The 16,741-nt window shown below is 43.7% G+C and overlaps 1 protein-coding gene across 2 annotated transcripts in view; it reads left to right on the plus strand.

Moving 5' to 3' along the window:
• Positions 1-16,514, plus strand: part of Shisa9 (shisa family member 9) — a 287,312-nt gene extending 270,798 nt beyond the window's left edge. For both annotated transcript variants that reach the window (NM_028277.2, NM_001174086.1), the window contains one exon: positions 13,034-16,514. In NM_028277.2, coding sequence (NP_082553.2) covers positions 13,034-13,413 — 380 coding nt within the window. In that variant the 3' untranslated portion in view covers positions 13,414-16,514. The remainder of the gene's footprint in view (positions 1-13,033) is intronic.
• The last annotated feature ends 227 nt before the right edge of the window (positions 16,515-16,741 follow it).

The raw sequence follows: 16,741 nt of genomic DNA on the forward strand, positions 1-16,741 counted from the left end.
TACCAGGTTGTTGACTTGAGAGAGACAGATTTTTGGGTCTTGCATTAGGTAATAATTGTCCACATGTCAAATCCCATTTTTAGAAATGCAAACAATTTGGAACATGACAGATCTAACTAATTTGAGAGACATACCCAACTCCCTTTGAAAACAAAGCTATTAGGGTTCTGTGACAGCCCTGAAGAAGCAGTCTGCATCCTGGCCCTTGTCACCCTCCTGTGGTCTGATGGCCAATATTTCAGGCCATGTCAAAAGGAAAGGCTGGGAAGCTGCTTCTGCTCAAACTAGAGCCCCTCCCCAATCTGTTCTGCTAAGTGCACCTTTATTTATTTTGTCTCTTATGGTGAGGAGAAAAAGAAGGCCAAGTCCAAGTTCCTTTGAGGTCATGGGTCTTTCTCAAATGTCATCCATTCAACTTATAGAGGAAGCATGAAATAAGGCTGGAGGTTTACACAGTCATATCACCTTCTAATAAGGAAGAAGCGAGCTGAGGGTGTTGAGCTTAGACTCAGACAAACCTGAGTCCCAGTTCTGCTCTTGACTTGCTATTCTTGGTGCCTTCAGCCAGACATTCAACTCCTTAGTCTGTATTTTCTTCCATCTGGGTACTAACCAGACCTGACCCTGCTTAGTTTCTGAAATGAGATTCACCAGGTACATTCAAGTAGCATGGTTATAAACTCTAAATCCTGACTTTCTGACCTGCAAAATGGAGATAATCATGCCAGATACTTCCTAGATGGCTGCAGAAGTGGAATAATGCTTTAAACACATGTCATAGCCCCAGCAAATGGAAAGTGGTAAGTGTCTGCAGGTGATTACTGGCATTATTTTGCTATTATTATCATCAAGTGAGAAAAAAACCTGAGGCCCTGGAGAATTTTATTTTGTGCCAGTGAAAAGCTGTTAAACTTTAACTCATTATTTCCTAAACACCTTTGACATGAGATTTTTTTATTTTAAGGCAGAGCAGTTGACATCTTAACAGCCAGTTGTTTGGAAGCTGTTGGGAGCCCACCTTTAGAACAAGGGAGAATATGGTGAAGAGGGTAGGAGGTGGGTCCTTCCCAGAGAGCTTGGGTAAGAAAGTGTAACCGTGGTGACAAAGTCCTATGGACACGTGATGACAAAGTCCCTACGGATGTGCACCTTCTCCTGCCAGCTGTGCTCCTTTGATTCACATTAGAAGAGAATCATGTCTGCTAGGACAGGAAATGACACAGGAAAGTGGCAGGCATCACATTCATCTTTCAGTGTCTATTGCTTTCCATGGATGTAGTATAACCAATTAAAGCTTATCGCCGACTAGCTTAAAAATAAATGAGACTCAGACTATGGTTATTTTATTTGGCTTTGACAATTACTGGGAGTAACCCTTATTCTATTTTTTTTAACTGCTGGGCTAGCTACCTCCCCAGTATGTATCCCAAATACCTGTTGTTTCTCCTGGTCATGTGTTCATGGTCTATCACCTTTCATGGCCTTGCATTTGCTCAGGTAAGGTATCTTTCATGGTGCCTTCTTCTCTTCCTTCTTCTCTTCCTTCTCTGCTTATTTTCCTCTTTCCACCCTGCTCATCCAAGTAACTAAAAAACCCTCCTGCCCCTAATCCCTCCTGTAACTGGCTGTAGCCATTTTTTATTTAACCAATAGCCTTAAATTAAGAAACAAGGTTTATGCAAGAAAAGCTGATAAATGTGAGAATTCACTTGTAGACCTAGACCTTCTGTACAGGATTTAGCATTATGATACATAGCAACAGACCAAACCTCAACACATGGACATCACCCAAAGTAGTCACTGATGTTGCACCACTCACGGCGAACCCTGGGGATTCCAGCTGCATTTGTAGAAAGACCACAAAAGGAAGATACTGCTTCGATCTCACAATCAAGTTTGAAGCCAGCTTTTGAAAACTGTTCTCTACAGTGAATGTGGATCTTCTAGGGCTGCACTGGAGCACCTGATTTGAAGGAAGCTGCTGTTGCTCACTTGTTCTGACTGCTTAGTTGTTTGCCTTTGTGTTCTTACTCAAGCCACTCATGTGCTCTGAACTCCTGTTTCTTCCATTGCTAAATTGGAGGCAATCAGAGTAGCCATTCTGCATAGGATTGGTGGGAGTAAATGTATGAGGCCATGTGAGTAGGAGTCTTAGCACAGGGCTTGGTGTAAAATAGGTTCAGAGAAAACAGAGAAAAGCCCAGTGTTCCAGAGGCACTCAGATCTTCAGAGAGAATTCTTAGTAACAGTAAAGGAGCCTTTCAGAAAGTAGTACACAAGTAAGAACACTGGGGCACCATCCCTATTCCCGAGATAACGTAGGGTTGCTGAAGAAAATTTCATCTCAGCAGGATCGAGGCTGAGACCTAGAGTCTCATTCTGAATCAGTGGAGTTGTCAGTTGCAAATGTAAGTAGTGGGTCCACTCACACCTAAGGACCTGGGCCTATAAGTATGTGTGCTGGGGGAGGTCCCAGCACATTCTTCCTTCAATATACCTACCTTCTGAATATTCTTCTGCATGCTATAGTTTATCCCACGTTGCCTAATACCAAACCCAAATGCAAACACAAACATATAACAGGCATCCTAGAGCACTGATTTTCATAGGCCATCATTCTTCCCATGATGCACCTCCCCTCATGATTCAATAACTTTTACTACATATTCTCAGAGATACAACTATTACTACAGTCGATTTTAGATCATTTTCATTAGCTGAAGAAAACAAAATAGCCCCCTTAGCTGTGCCTCTCCTAGGCAACCAACACATGCATTTTTGATGTTTGCTAGAAAGTATATTACTGTGGCAGTTAAAGCTACAACACAGTTGGAAGAACATTGGTTAGGGGACATTCTTACATATCATTTCCTACAATGCAACTTAGGGGACACAAAAGAGTGACTTGACAACCAAGATGCCCAGCATCTCTGGGTCTTAATTCCTTTTACCACCACACACAGAAAGAATAATGGTCCCTTGTCTGTCTTATTTCTTTAAGATGCTTTAAATGTGATTATGAAATTGAAAGACTAAAAATTATCTAGCCCATAGTAGGTACTAAAAAAAAAATCCTAGTCATTTCTGTCTCCTAAGACAATAGCTATACAGTGTGTACTGCACACATATGATCTCAGCACTTTGGAGGCTGAGGGAGAAGGATAATGAGTGTTGGGCTAGCCTGAGCTACACAGTGAGGCATCTCTTAATGAAAACATAGAAATGAATAAGGAAGGAATAGAGAAAAGAAGGAAGAGAACAAATGTCTCTTGGGGTGAATTGTTCTTCCAAGGGTGCTATAGGGGTCAGAGGACAAAAGCACACCTTTGATTTGGTTACCTCCTCATTTGGCGAGCACACAGCCTACAGTCCATGCTGGTGGCACTCCCACCCAGAGGCAGCCTTAAGACATTACCTTGTGAAATTCTGGCATTTGCAATTTCCTGATTCTGGTTATTGGTTTGGTGGCAAGCAGTAGGATACAGAACAGAATGAGGAATGCAGGTGATGAAAGCTGATTTTTTTTTTTTAAATAAAAATCAAATCCCACCCTATCCTCCATTCAGCTACTTTGAAAGCACAGGGCAGCTGTGGAGCTCTGATGAACCTGCCTGAGAACCTATCGGCCATGAAATGAGTCTGTGCAGAGAGCTCTCTGGCCTTCAGAAAACACCATCACATCAAGATTACAATACAGTTTTGCAGTTAAAAAGTGTGTCGCTCTGAGCATAAGGCAGCCAGACCCATAAATTGCAGAGCCTTCTTGCATGATGCTCACAACATGGAGTAGACTCTCAACATAATTGTTGTTGAAAGAGCAGCGAATTTCAGGGCAAGCCTGTCCTGTTCTTAAAATGAATGTGAAACAGAAACAGGACTAAGAAGGAGAAAAGCAAGGACCACCTCTCCTGGAAACCAAGGGCTCCTCTTGGAAGTGAGGAAAGACTGGCTGTTTCTTCTACCTATTATCTCTCACCATGTCAGCAAGTAACAGAGAGCTCAGACCTTACAGCAGGATTCACTGGGCTCAGAGACTGTTTAGAGGAGGAACTGGTGATTTATAGGAGGTGGGAGGCTCTTCTGATATAAGCTGAGTTTACTCACAAACAGGGGTGGCTAGACATTGGCTCGTGTAGGCTTTTTTTTTTTTTTTCCTGGAATGGAGCAGGCTGAGACCTGTTCCAGTCATGAATGCACTGGGAAGCAACCAAAGCCAGCAAGCACCTTTCCAACCTTCATCTTTGTCCTGTCTGTGAATGTTGTTAGTCATGGGGATGAACTCATAGCCCAGAGGTAGAAAAGAAAATAAGAACTGCCCCCTCCGCCCTCACCCTAGGGGAGTTTCAAAATCACATGGAGAATGGAGAAAAGTCACTCCAATCTCACCATTATGGACTTTAGATCATCCTGGGAAGATAAGAAGTGGCAGGCAGTGAGTTCAAGGTGTAGGATCAAATACCCTTCCTCCCTAGTCGCTTCAGTTAACTTACACCTGTACATTTCAGCAGTATGGAGGTAGACCAGAAGGCAAACTGTGCCATGGTGTTTCTGAGAACTATGTCTATGTAGCAGCAATTCCAGACACACGGGAAGGCAGTGAACAGGTACAGTTCACTCTGGGCTGGATTGTGTCACAGGCTTTTTGGTTAGCTCTGGCTGGAGCAGAGCCCCAAACACCTTTGTTTAGCAACCTTGCTGAAAATGGAGACTGCTCAGCCAGACAGCCTAAGGGAAGAGACAAAGGGCCCATCCTTTCAGAAGACCGTCAGCTACAATACAGCAGCTCATGGCACAGCCTGGAGAGCTTTGATGAAAAGCCCAAGCCAGGCAATTCCAGGGTCTTCTTTAGCAAAGGCAGAGAGACCTCCTGCCAGGGGCCTTCAGGGTTAAGACAGAAAGAGACCAGTCTCCAGAATGGCATTTTCTGCTTTTGTTTTTGTTCTTTTCCTGTCTTAGAGAGGCTTGCTGCAGGAAAGATATGGTGTTCCATGATGAAAAACAAGATACCTTAAGAGTCATTAGGGCCTGACTTAAATTCAATCCCCTCTCCTTTCGAGGCCTGGGACCAAGTAAATGGGACTAATTTGCCATAAAGAAACAGTCTTCTTATCTCCTCTGTGGCCCGGCTTAGCAGCCCTCAGACAGATCAGCTCTTCTCAGTCTTTCTTATTCCTGCCTGCTGAGACAGCCTTGGGGAACCTGGATAGCTTTACAGCATGCATTTCAAAGGCTAGAGGATGCAGTGAAAAACCTGAACTGTCTGCCTTTTACTTTTTAATTTAGCTTGTGAAGGGGGAAGAAAAGAAAGGCAGAGACCCAGAAATCATTTCTATAGAAGTTAAAGTAAATATTGCCTAGTATTATGGAAAAGCTCTACAAATACAGTGGCCTTGGTGAAAGATGTGTATTTCTCTGCCATATCGTTGTCCCAGGTGGGTGGGGCAGCTGGTCATCAGGGACCCAGGCTCCACTTGCAGCTCTGGCCTCTTGCTGTGTTACCATGATTTGCATAGCCAGAGCTAGTTGGTCCCTAGAGCAAAGTTACTCAGCTTTCCCTCACTGTGACAAAACACCTAAGGGAACAACTTAAGGGGAAGAAAAGGTTTATTTTCATGTTGTATGTTCAGGGCATCTTGGCTCTGTTGCTTTGAACCTGTGCAAAGGCTGACTGTCTGGGGAGGGGGAATGCGGTGGAGCAACACTGCTTGTATCCTGGTGGGTGGGAGGGTCCTAATTCTACTCTTTAAAGTCTCCACTGTCTCTCAGCGGTGCCATCAGCTGGTTAGAATTTTTATTGCTATGACAAAATACCTGAATTCATAGTTTCAGTCCATCATGGCAGGAAAAGAGGAGCAAAGCTAAGCAGTTCACATTATGGCAGCCAGGAAGGAGGGAGCGATGCAAACTCCTATTTCATTTCAATGTCCCTGAACTCACTGCTGCAGTTCTGCTTTGGCTTTCAGGAGCTTCATGTGGGTTGAGAAACTACAGTTTGACTCTCCCTTGCCTTGGAAAGTGGCTGCTGACAATGGAACAGAGGCCACGGAGGAGTACTGCTTACTTGCTTGCTCCTCACTGCTTGCTCCTCACTGCTTGCTCAGCCTACTTTTTAGACAGCCCAGGACCACTTGCTGAAGTTGGTATCATGCACGGTGGCCTGGGCTCTCTCATATTAACCATTATTAAGACAGTCCCTACAGACTTCCCTACAGGCCATCTGATGGAGGCCATTTCTCAATTGAGGTTTCTGTTCCTACATAACTCTAGCTTGTGTCAAGCTAACAAAAAGAATTCAAGTAGGACACTGGGTAAATAAGAGGAAGGAAGGCAAAAAGGTGTGTGAAGGAGGTCCACACACAGTAAAGGCATAAAGGCAAGCTGTCACTCAGTACCACTGATCTTGGCAGTGAGGAGGTAGACTATGTCAACACTGGGCAATCTACTAGATCTAATCTGCTTAATTCCTCCTGTCTCCATTTAACCCTATTCTACCTTCCCTGAAATGAGCCTGCTATCGGACGCCCAAGCCTCTGCAGACTTTCAGGCAGACACATGAACCTGACCTCACTAGTCTGAGGCATAAATGCTTAAATAAAGCTCTAGTACTTCAATCTCTGGAAAGAACAAGCTCCTTAGTCTTTTGTGTTATGGACTGGATGACCAGGTAATGAAATAGCCTGCCCATCTCTAATGTATTAGAGAATAACACCAGCCAGCCTGGCTTTCCATCAACAGTTTCCTTTCTTCGTCAAATAAAACATATTACACCCCCAGCTGTGCACAAGGCACTGGGCTCCGTGTTTGAGAAATAACAATGAAGACAGATACTGGTCTACCTTATTTTCTAGCCAAAGGGAAAAGAAAATACTAAGAAAGACAACTTCATATAGCAATATGAATGATGGTGTATTGGGGGGCATTAGGGAAAATATTTCTCTTGGGCCATCTGGAGAGCTGTTAGGAGAAAGTAGGCTTTGGTTAGAGGGGCAAAAGATGAAGTGTGTCAAGGGCCAAGCTATTAATTTAGTGAAACACTTCTGTGTTCAAGTATAGAAAAGAATCCATGTATCCTGGATAGAATGGTGCCCTTAGATCATGTGTACTAAGCTCAGGCTGTAAGCACATATACAAATAAGAACATTATAAATGTTACCAGATTAAAATAAGAACCCAATGGATTAATGTGGGGATCTAATATATGATCTGAGGCTATACAAGAAGAGATACACCTGAAAACACACACACACACAGAGGGAGAGAGAGAGAGAGAGAGAGAGAGAGAGAGAGAGAGAGAGAGAGAGAGAGAGAGAGAGAGAGAATGAGATTGGCCATGTATAGTCAGAAGCTATGAGACAATGGATGCCAGTAATCAATTGCCAGCAACCAACAGAAAGTCAAAAGGGCAAAGCTTTGAGAGGAAGCATGGTTCTGACACCATGGTAACCACAAATTTCATCTCTGTTGTCTAAAGTCAGTCAGTTTGCAGTACCCTGTTGCAGCAGCCTTGGGAGAAGATACATCTTGCAATGGGTCTTTATCAGTATGGCATAGAGGAGTGTGCACAAAGATCAAGAGTCCAGTCATGCACACTTGGGGGGCTTCTGCAAAGAACGCAGACTCTGCATTGTAGCAGAGAGTTTGGGCTACAGTGCTTCGTGTTCCCAATGGATACATGAATGAAAGACACAAACACACATTACCTTATTTTTAAAATGCCTTGTCTACCTCAAAGGCTGGGCACTCCTAAACCTTCCACTGCTGCCCTAAGCCCAATCAGGGAAGTGGCCAGTGGCCACTTACCCAAAATCTCACATGACTGGTTGGCTTTATCTCCTGCTGCTCCTTCTACCCTGAGTCATGGAAGTGCATTCCTGTTCCTCTCTGAATCCTCACCTGCACAATTCTAAGGGTTCCACCCCATGCCCAGCCATCTTTATTGGCATCTTTATTGATTGACCAAAAATCAATTGGAGACAAGGACCTTTAGTTTGGACATACAGATTCCCGATTGGATCAAAGCATTAGAACCAATCTCCAAGCCTGTGTTTACATGTGATGCGAAGATTAGTCATTCTATTTTATCATGCCACTGAACCAAAGGCAGAGCTAGACAAGGCATGGTGAAATCTGTCTGTGGAGCACTGTTTCCCAGGTGAAACTCACTACTGGAGAGGCTCATGAATATCACTGGGTGAAAGCAAGTTGTAAGAAGCCCTCCTGGGGATTCCTTTGGCTTATGGAAGGAGGTAGGTGAGGGGCCACCTGCTGAGCCCTCAGCTGTGCAGCTTGTCTTGGAAGCTGGTTAGTGTGGTGACACTGTTTCCACGGATGCAGAGGTCTATCCCGCCTTGCACCTGTGCAAGTGTCCTCTGCTAATTAAGACAGAGACAGATGGAGGAAGGGACCATTTTATTTTACTGCCCTGGCTTCTTCAAGGTAATTAGGCTCATTGGAAGAAAAGCACCTTTTTCTTTGTCCCTTCCTTCTTTTTCAGGTAAAGAGAAAATTAAAACCAGAGAGTTCTAGTGTTGCTGAGTGGCCACAACATCTGTTTTCTTGGTTGGCTTCTCAGCCATCTGCCCATGAGGTAGTGGGGCTGATTAGGTTAATGCATTTGCTAATGGAGCTTAGGAGACTGCTCAGTGGATCTGTTATTTCCTTCACTAGGTGCTTTGTGATATATTAAAACAGGGACCACACTGCATGTAGTGGCCAAGTAAGCAGTCCCCATCTCTCTCCAGAAAGAAGAAACCAGAAATACTGCATGTATATGTGTGGATGTGGGGGTATGGGGTATTCATGAAAACTGCACTACCAGGTGATGGTGGCTAAAATCATTGTAAAAACATCCTTCGGGTGTCTGTTCTAGCCCTGGGTACTAAAGCTATGTTTGTACTTCAGTTCTCTAAAACACCCCAGAGTCCCATGGAGGAGTTTGGTTAGACACATCAGGAGGCACGCACGGATGAGACAATTTTGCCTATGGGGCACTGGATGACAGTGGTGTAATTTTGCTTTCCTCTCTGTACCACCTGGATGTTTCAATTCCCCAAAACAACCATACTCCTTCCCACCACAGGGTTTTATGAAATACTTCTGTATATCAATTATCAAGTGCCACACTACAGATGGTTCGAACACTTGGTGGCTCAGCATTGCCACCATTTATTGGGGTCCTGCTTTTGAACCTCCTTCAGGTTTTATGGTATGCTCTAGGTAGCACTTACCCAGGCTGACTATCGATGTTTTGCCCAGGATGATTGTCTTACTAGCTATCTGGTCACGGGATGGCTGTGGGCTGTGTGGAGTGTGAATAGAAGGCCTGCGGGTTTCTTATCCTCTGAGGACAAGAAGCTGGGCTTCCCGTGGAATGGGCTTCTGGGAGCAGTTGCCACTATCTAGTCAAAGCAAGCAACAAAGCAGACCCAATTTAAGGTGCACAGAAGTCGACTTTGCCTCCTGATGGCAGGAGCTTCCGAGGACCACGTGACGATTCCCTCATCTGGCCACTCATCACCTTTGTATGCCAGCATAAAGAATATTTTTTCCATGGAAACCTGCCCTGACACTATTAATTTCCTATATATTCTCTCTTGGAGTAGCTGGGCACTTAACCAACATGGCGGGAAGAGCAAAGCAAAGGACACATGCCTACTTTAATGGATGCCTACTTCATGACCACTATGCTGCTAGTATACAAGTACTCAATAAATGTATATCGATGGCAATTCTATGCTACTTCAGTAAGGCAAAAAGTAGGTCATAGATATGTATTGATCAGTGCTATAGGGATTATCGTTCTGTAGCATCTGTATCTCATGTGCTTTATTCTTCATAATAAATCTGACTCTTTTTAATATTATCTTCATTTCTTCCTAAGGAAACAGGTATGTGGTATGAAGTGGCATTTCTATCTGATTTCAGAGTCCATACACTTTTTGAGCTTCATTTCCCAAGGTGCTTCCAATACCAGGTACAAGAGATCAATTCGTGTTGGGAATGAAGGAAACTGAGAACCCACCCATATTCCCTGACAACCCAAGAGTTAAATGCTTCCATGCTTGCTTCTTGTTAGAAGTTTCTGAAAAGGCACTGCCTCTTCATAATTAGTTTTCTCTGCTTGTCAAAATGGGAGCCTTTGAACCGTGTTCTGAGCTGACCTTGGGCTTAGTCTAAGGTCTGAGAAGTTGGAGTATGAAATGATCCTGCTAGGTCATGACCAGGTACATCATGAGGGTAAGTGAGATTTTTCAGTAAGAGATGTCTGGGAGATAAGTGGAAAAGGTATTTCTCCATCATCCTCTTAACCAGATGTCCTCTGCGCTGGACATCTGAAGCATGGGGACAGTGACAAGAGCCTCTGAGAAGGGGTCCTGCCACTGAGAGCTCCCAGGAGGGAGAAACCTCTCAGGTGGGAGGTACTTAAGGATGCTACTGTGAGTTGGGAAGCCATTGCCCTTCAATTTTCAATAAACACTATGTGTGTCACTGTGATAGAGGGCACGGATGCTCCTGCGGTTCTCAAACCCTGCTGAGGATTAAGATTGATTGCCCGGACTTAAAGACAAATGGTGTCTAGGCTTGCCTTTCAGAGATTCCGATTAAACATGTTTAGAGATGGTTTGGGTATCTGACTACTTGGCTCCTCAATCCAAAGTAGCTGTTTTTATTACTAGGATTTTGCTACTAGCTGTGGGTAACCTTAGTTGGGTCCTTTCATGTGCTTGCATTTGATGGTTCCCTAATTTGCACAGCAGAAGCCTTGTATAGAAGTCATAATCCCCATCCTTCCTACATCTGTAGAGGAAAAAAAATCACATGATAAAAGAACCAGAACTGTAGTTACTGAATTTTTGTGATCTCACACACCTGTAATACAGTTAGCAGTATGGTAAAGGAACAAGTACTTCTGACTACTAGTGAGATGTCATTTCAAAACTATATTGTTAAAAAATAAATCTAAAATAATAAACAATCTTAGGAATAAAAATGACAAGATAAAATAAGAGGAAATGAAAAGATGGAAATCATCAAATTATCAGATAAATAAAGACCTGAAGAAAGAAAAATAAATAAGGCCCACCTCGAGGTGAAGATAGATAATTAATGGCTCCTGGGAAAGGGAGAATTGTTTTTCTCAGGACAGCTCCCCCCCACCCCCCCCAGCCCGAAGGTTATCCATTCAGTTCAAAGTGGTCAGTCCCAGTGCAACACTAAGAGAACTTGTCAGATTGGGTTTGTGTGTGTGTATACCAATAATAACTGAAGGAGCGATTTGTGGGGGTAGAAGGGGATATGGGGGAGTTGGAGAGAGAGAGGGGAGAGTGGACATGTAAATACAGTACTCATTTAAGACATTCTCAAAAAATAAATGAAAAAGAGAAAATGAAGAAAGGGAGAAAGGAAGGGATCATTTAATGAAAGAGAGGGTGTGGTCAAACAGTGGAAACTGCTTCAGATCTTGGTGCCCAGCAAAATCAAGAGCTTTCACAATGCTATGCTCTTCGTAAAAATCATTCTACCCTGGGTTGTCCAGATCAGGGACCACGCAAGAGCTTCTCAAAGGGTTGAGCAGTAGATACTTTAGTTCTTCAGCTAGGGTTTGTCTGCAACAGTAACTCATTACACTGCAGTCATGGGCAACAGTAACTCATTACACTGCAGTGGTGGGCAACAGTAACTCATTACACTGCAGTGGTGGGCAACAGTAACTCATTATATTGCAGTCATGGGCAATAGGTAAAAGGATGGCATAGCTTTGTTTTCAACAAAGCATTGTTTATAACAACAGGAGGCCACAGTTTGCTAATTCTGTTGCAGATTAAGAAAATGTGTTTTAGAATTAATCTTAATTCAAAAGACTTGAGTAAAAACATTGTCATTTCATCTCTATTTATAAAAGCAGAACATTAGCATCGCCTAACTTTTCCTAAATAAGGGGTCAGTAAATTTTGCAGGTTGATAAAATATTTTGTAGTTGTTAAGCTGTTGTTGTTAGTTACTTATGGCAAGTCAGGAGAAGCTTCATATTCCATTGCAGGAGGAGCTAAAGCTGTTTCGATTAATAGTGGTGGCTCAGATAGGAGCACCGGGTATTCACTACACATCAGCTCACTTAGCTTTCCGCACAACAGCATGAAATAGATTTGGTTTTTGTTTTGAGTACTTTCCTTACGCAGAAGTGAAGTGGGTGGTGGAGGAACTTAAGCAAGGCAGCCAAAGTTACACAGGTAGCCGGTGGCAGAACTAGAATTTGAGCATGATACTACCTAAAGCCTAAAATGGAAATAGAAGCAATCATTTAAACTAGTAAAAATCCAGGAGAGGGGAAGGGAAATGACTCAGTTGGTGAAGTGTTCTACAGACAAGCATAGGAACCTGAGTGTGCGCCCTAGAAACATAGCCCCATAACCCCCCACTTCAGTGCTGGGGAAACAGAGATAGGAGAATCTCTGAGGTTCCATGGCTGGCAGGCTGGCAGGCTGGCAGAATCTATGAGTTCTGGTGAAAGTGAGAGATCCTGCCTCAAAAAAAAAGACAGAGTAATTGAGAAAGACATCTGAAGCAGATGTCTGCCTTCATGTGTTTCCTCTAACACATAAACACAAAAGCTGGGAGAGGTTAAATGAGGATCCATCCATCAGCTGATACTTCTGGTCTTGAGTGGTAGAGTGCTTTTTCTAGAGAGGATTATTATTTTAGTAATGAAGAAACAACATTTGAATGTTAGAAAATCCAAGGTTAGCGGCAAATGGTGTGGAGCTTTGGTGGGAGAAGTGTTTAGCTGGGGTGGTCTAGGCATGTTTAATTGGGGTTACCTTTAAATCTCTTGTTCTAGTTCTGCTCTGAACTGTGAGGAGGCCATGGTGCCACGTTTGCCTCTGTCTTGTTCCAGGTGGATTGTGTCGTGTCTGGATTGTCAACTATTTTTTTTTTTTGCAGTATTCTCAAGTTGGCTTGCCTAACTCCCTAACTCTCTCTTCTCTCTCCCCTGTTTCTGCTCTCTTCTCCATCAACACATCCCACTGAGCAGCTGACAAGGTCAATGATGACTTCTACGCCAAAAGAAGGCACCTGGCAGAGCTGGCTGTCAAGGGAAATCTCCCTTTGCACCCTGTAAGAGTGGAAGATGAGCCTCGCGCCTTCAGCCCAGAGCACGGGCCTGCACAGCAGAATGGACAGAAGTCTCGCACCAACAAGATGCCCCCACATCCCCTGGCCTACAACTCTACTGCCAACTTTAAGACCTGGGACCCCAGTGACCAGTCTCTCCGGCGGCAGGCTTATGGCAACAAGGGCAAGCTTGGCATAGCTGAGTCAGGCTCTTGTGACCCCTTGGGGACTCGCACCCAGCACTTCCCACCCACACAGCCATATTTCATCACTAACAGCAAAACAGAAGTGACTGTCTGAGCTTTTACTTCAGGGAGCACCCTGGAGACCACACTCAACTGAAAGAGGCAAAAAATATCATCCCACTTACACCTTCCTGGTCCTGTACACCCCACTCCCAACCCCTCAGCAGACACACACTCCGGGTGTTCTACAGGAACCAACCACAGACCTACTCATAAGGAGTCATGCTTTTCCTGGGTCATGCCTACTATGCTCCCGCAGGCAGCTGAGCGAGACCGAAGCATGGACATTCAGCAATATAGAGGGGAAACTTTCAGCTTCAGGCCCAAATTGTGGGGGCTCATTTCCTTTTCCCCCAAGAGAAAACTGAAATCCATTTTAACAGATATATAAGTAGCACAATTTAGACAAACTGCCCATGGAGCGCATTGGGTCCCCCTGTTCTGTCTTTCCTGGTAGAAGAAAAAGGATGGGCACACGAAGAGGAGTGTGCCAGAGTGCTTGGGAAGGAATTTGCTCATGTCACAAGCATTTCCTTGTCCCAAGAAGTGATGCAAACACAGAATAGTGAAAAGTGTGAGGTAGTAATGGACCCTGAGTGTCACACTGATGGAACATTGCATACCATTGAAGCTGAAAGCAAAAAGCTCACAAAGTAAGTCTTCTCTAAGCCCTTGGTCAATGATGGAAAGGGGAGAACATTCTAAAGAACTCCCTGGAAGACCATGATGTTGGCAGTGATAGGTTTTTATGATGGCCAAGGGGTCCAGAGAATAATAAAGAAGAACTTCTAAAGTGACACATTAAATGAACACACAAAATATTAGTTTTGCCCGGGACTTAGAGAACCTGCAGTTGGAGAGTTAACAGCAGGTGAGAGGCACAGAGGAGCCTTCACTTCCCGGGTCATCTCCAAGAACTGGAACAAAGACAAAAACCATCCTCTATGAACAGTCTGTCCCCACCACTCTTTCCCTTTCAGCGTGCCGCTGCCACTGCTGCCAAACTTCAACTGCTTTGGAGTGAAAAATGTCATAAGTGTGGGTGGTGCCTTCAGTGTGTCGCTGTTGTTCAAGTGATGGTCTCGTTTCCCAAGTGCATCCTCTGTTCCTTTAACCTTCCTGCCTCCTGTTTTCCTGCAGTAGTGATGTTGTCTTTCCTTTGTAGGTGAGCCCAGACAATTAACACCCTTTGAAGGAGCTGCTACAATGTCAGAGGTACCTAAGAATACCCCAGTTCCCACCCTCCCACCAGATTACCTCCAGGGGCACCCTCATGCCATCCTTTCTTACCTGGACTCTCCCAAAGTTGCGTTAAAGATTGGTTCCATCAGCCACAGCCATTGGATCCCAACAAGGAAGGTCCCCCTGAAAGTCTTTTGTTTAGTGGAAGGGCAGACAGGTGCATGGAGAGGCAAGAGAGTTTTGTTTAGAAAGAAGAGTCTGCAACTATCCCCTGGAACTCTGAGCTAATTTACAGGAATCTTCTAAAACCTCACAGCTTCTTTGGTGTAAAAATCTAGTGAAATAGAATTGGAGCATCCCATGTGGTGATGTTCTGCTGCCTGGGCTCTCGGCATCACAGCATCAGCATACCAGATAGTTTCCATGTTCCAAGCAAGTAGGAAGAATTTGGCAATATCTTTGATCTTTCCAGGGCTGTGTCCCATCTGAAGCATGGGGAATCTGACTTAAGTAAAGCCTTTTCAGTTTTTTAAAAACAGTACTCTGTTCTTATTTACAAAAGAAATTCTGCAAAGTCCAAACTTTATAAGATTCTAAAAAAGAAGAGGTGCAGAGGCTAACACAGAGGTCGGAGTAAATGTTGAGAGCCCTGCACTCTCGATAGAGCAGTATGAGCTACTGGCTTGCACATCTCTCTTTGACATGAGTTAATTATGTCCTCGCCACACATCAGCATCCGGGGATTATCATCACAGTATTTGGTATCTGAATGCATTTGCTTTTAAGCCATGTTATTTTAAAAGGGAAGCATTTTGTATTTATCACATATAGAACACTAGCATCCATTGCCATGAACAGACAATAAACATTATGGGAAACATATTGGCCTCAAAGACAAAACTCTAGTGGACATCTGGCCTGCTCTCTTGTTTCTCAAAAAGACCTTAGTCTAGTTAAAGATACTGGTACACAATAGAGAGTTTGTCCTTGGAATAATCCAGTGAAGGGGAAAGCAGATGAAAAAAAAAGAAAACCTCCCTTTTTTAAGTTGGTGTTAGATCGTGCCCTCTATCCATATGCTACCTCCATGACATACAATTTGCATGCACTAGTGACATACAGTCCTACTTCAAGAAGTACTTACCTGAAACGTTCTTTTCAGGTCAAGTTCTGCAATCTTTTCCTTCCTTCCAGCTCAATTTCCCCTCTCCACTCCCTTCACTTCCCCTTCATCTAACTCTAACTTAAAAGTCTTTCTTGATCTTTAGTCTATTTCTTACTCATCCTTCTTTTTGAAGATGACTTCATCCAAGTAGACGTGGCTCCTTGGTCTGCAATTGTAATTTTGACTTCCAAGACAGAGTCTGGCCACTAGCAGGTAGCATATACTTCCCAAGTAATTCGGTCATAGACAGCTCGCACAGTGCTTGCTCGTTGCTTCCTGTTTGACTTTGGGAGATGAACTGTGGAGTGACAATCAGTAGAGAATATCTGTTTATTCTTTGCCTTCCTCTTGGGAAGGCAGATAAACCTTACAATATTGAAAGAGAACATGACCTATACAATAATTGAAGAGAAAGAGTAAGATTATAAAACTGTTTTCTTCTCCTTCCATGTGATCCCCAATTTCTAACTCTATGGGACCAGATCCTGGCTTCCCTCACCTTCCTGGAGTCTTAACCTCCATCCGCCTTGGGCTCTGCCTGGAATTCCCATCTAACCTCCCCCAGATTTTTTTTTTTGTGTGTGTGTATAAATGGAGCATATTTTATGTGCAAATATTTTAGTAACCGTATGTTCTGCAAGTAAACCTGTGTTAACACTTGTCACACTGCAGAGTTTATGATACAATAACACTTCCTACAATGAAGAAAAAAACATTTGTTTGTTTTCTAAGAATGTTTATTTGTAAACATATGTATTCACTATATTAATATGAATTTCTTACCTGGCAATAAACTGATTATATGTGATGCTCAGGGAGTCTTCTTATGCTTCTGGGGGCCCCGAGGCTGGTGTGAGCTTCCTGTGGGAACGTAATGTAGCTGCTCAGCACTGTTCTTCCAGGCTCACAGAACCAATCCTCTCAGGGAATGGAAGCTCCTAGTTGTCGGCAACTTATACAAGATTTCCAGACCTATTGTTCGGTCTTTTTGGTAAGTATGCACATGTCAGAATTAACTGGGTCCTTATATTTCTGG

This window comes from Mus musculus, chromosome 16, assembly GCF_000001635.26.
Source record: "Mus musculus strain C57BL/6J chromosome 16, GRCm38.p6 C57BL/6J".
Classification (NCBI taxonomy): domain Eukaryota; kingdom Metazoa; phylum Chordata; class Mammalia; order Rodentia; family Muridae; genus Mus; species Mus musculus.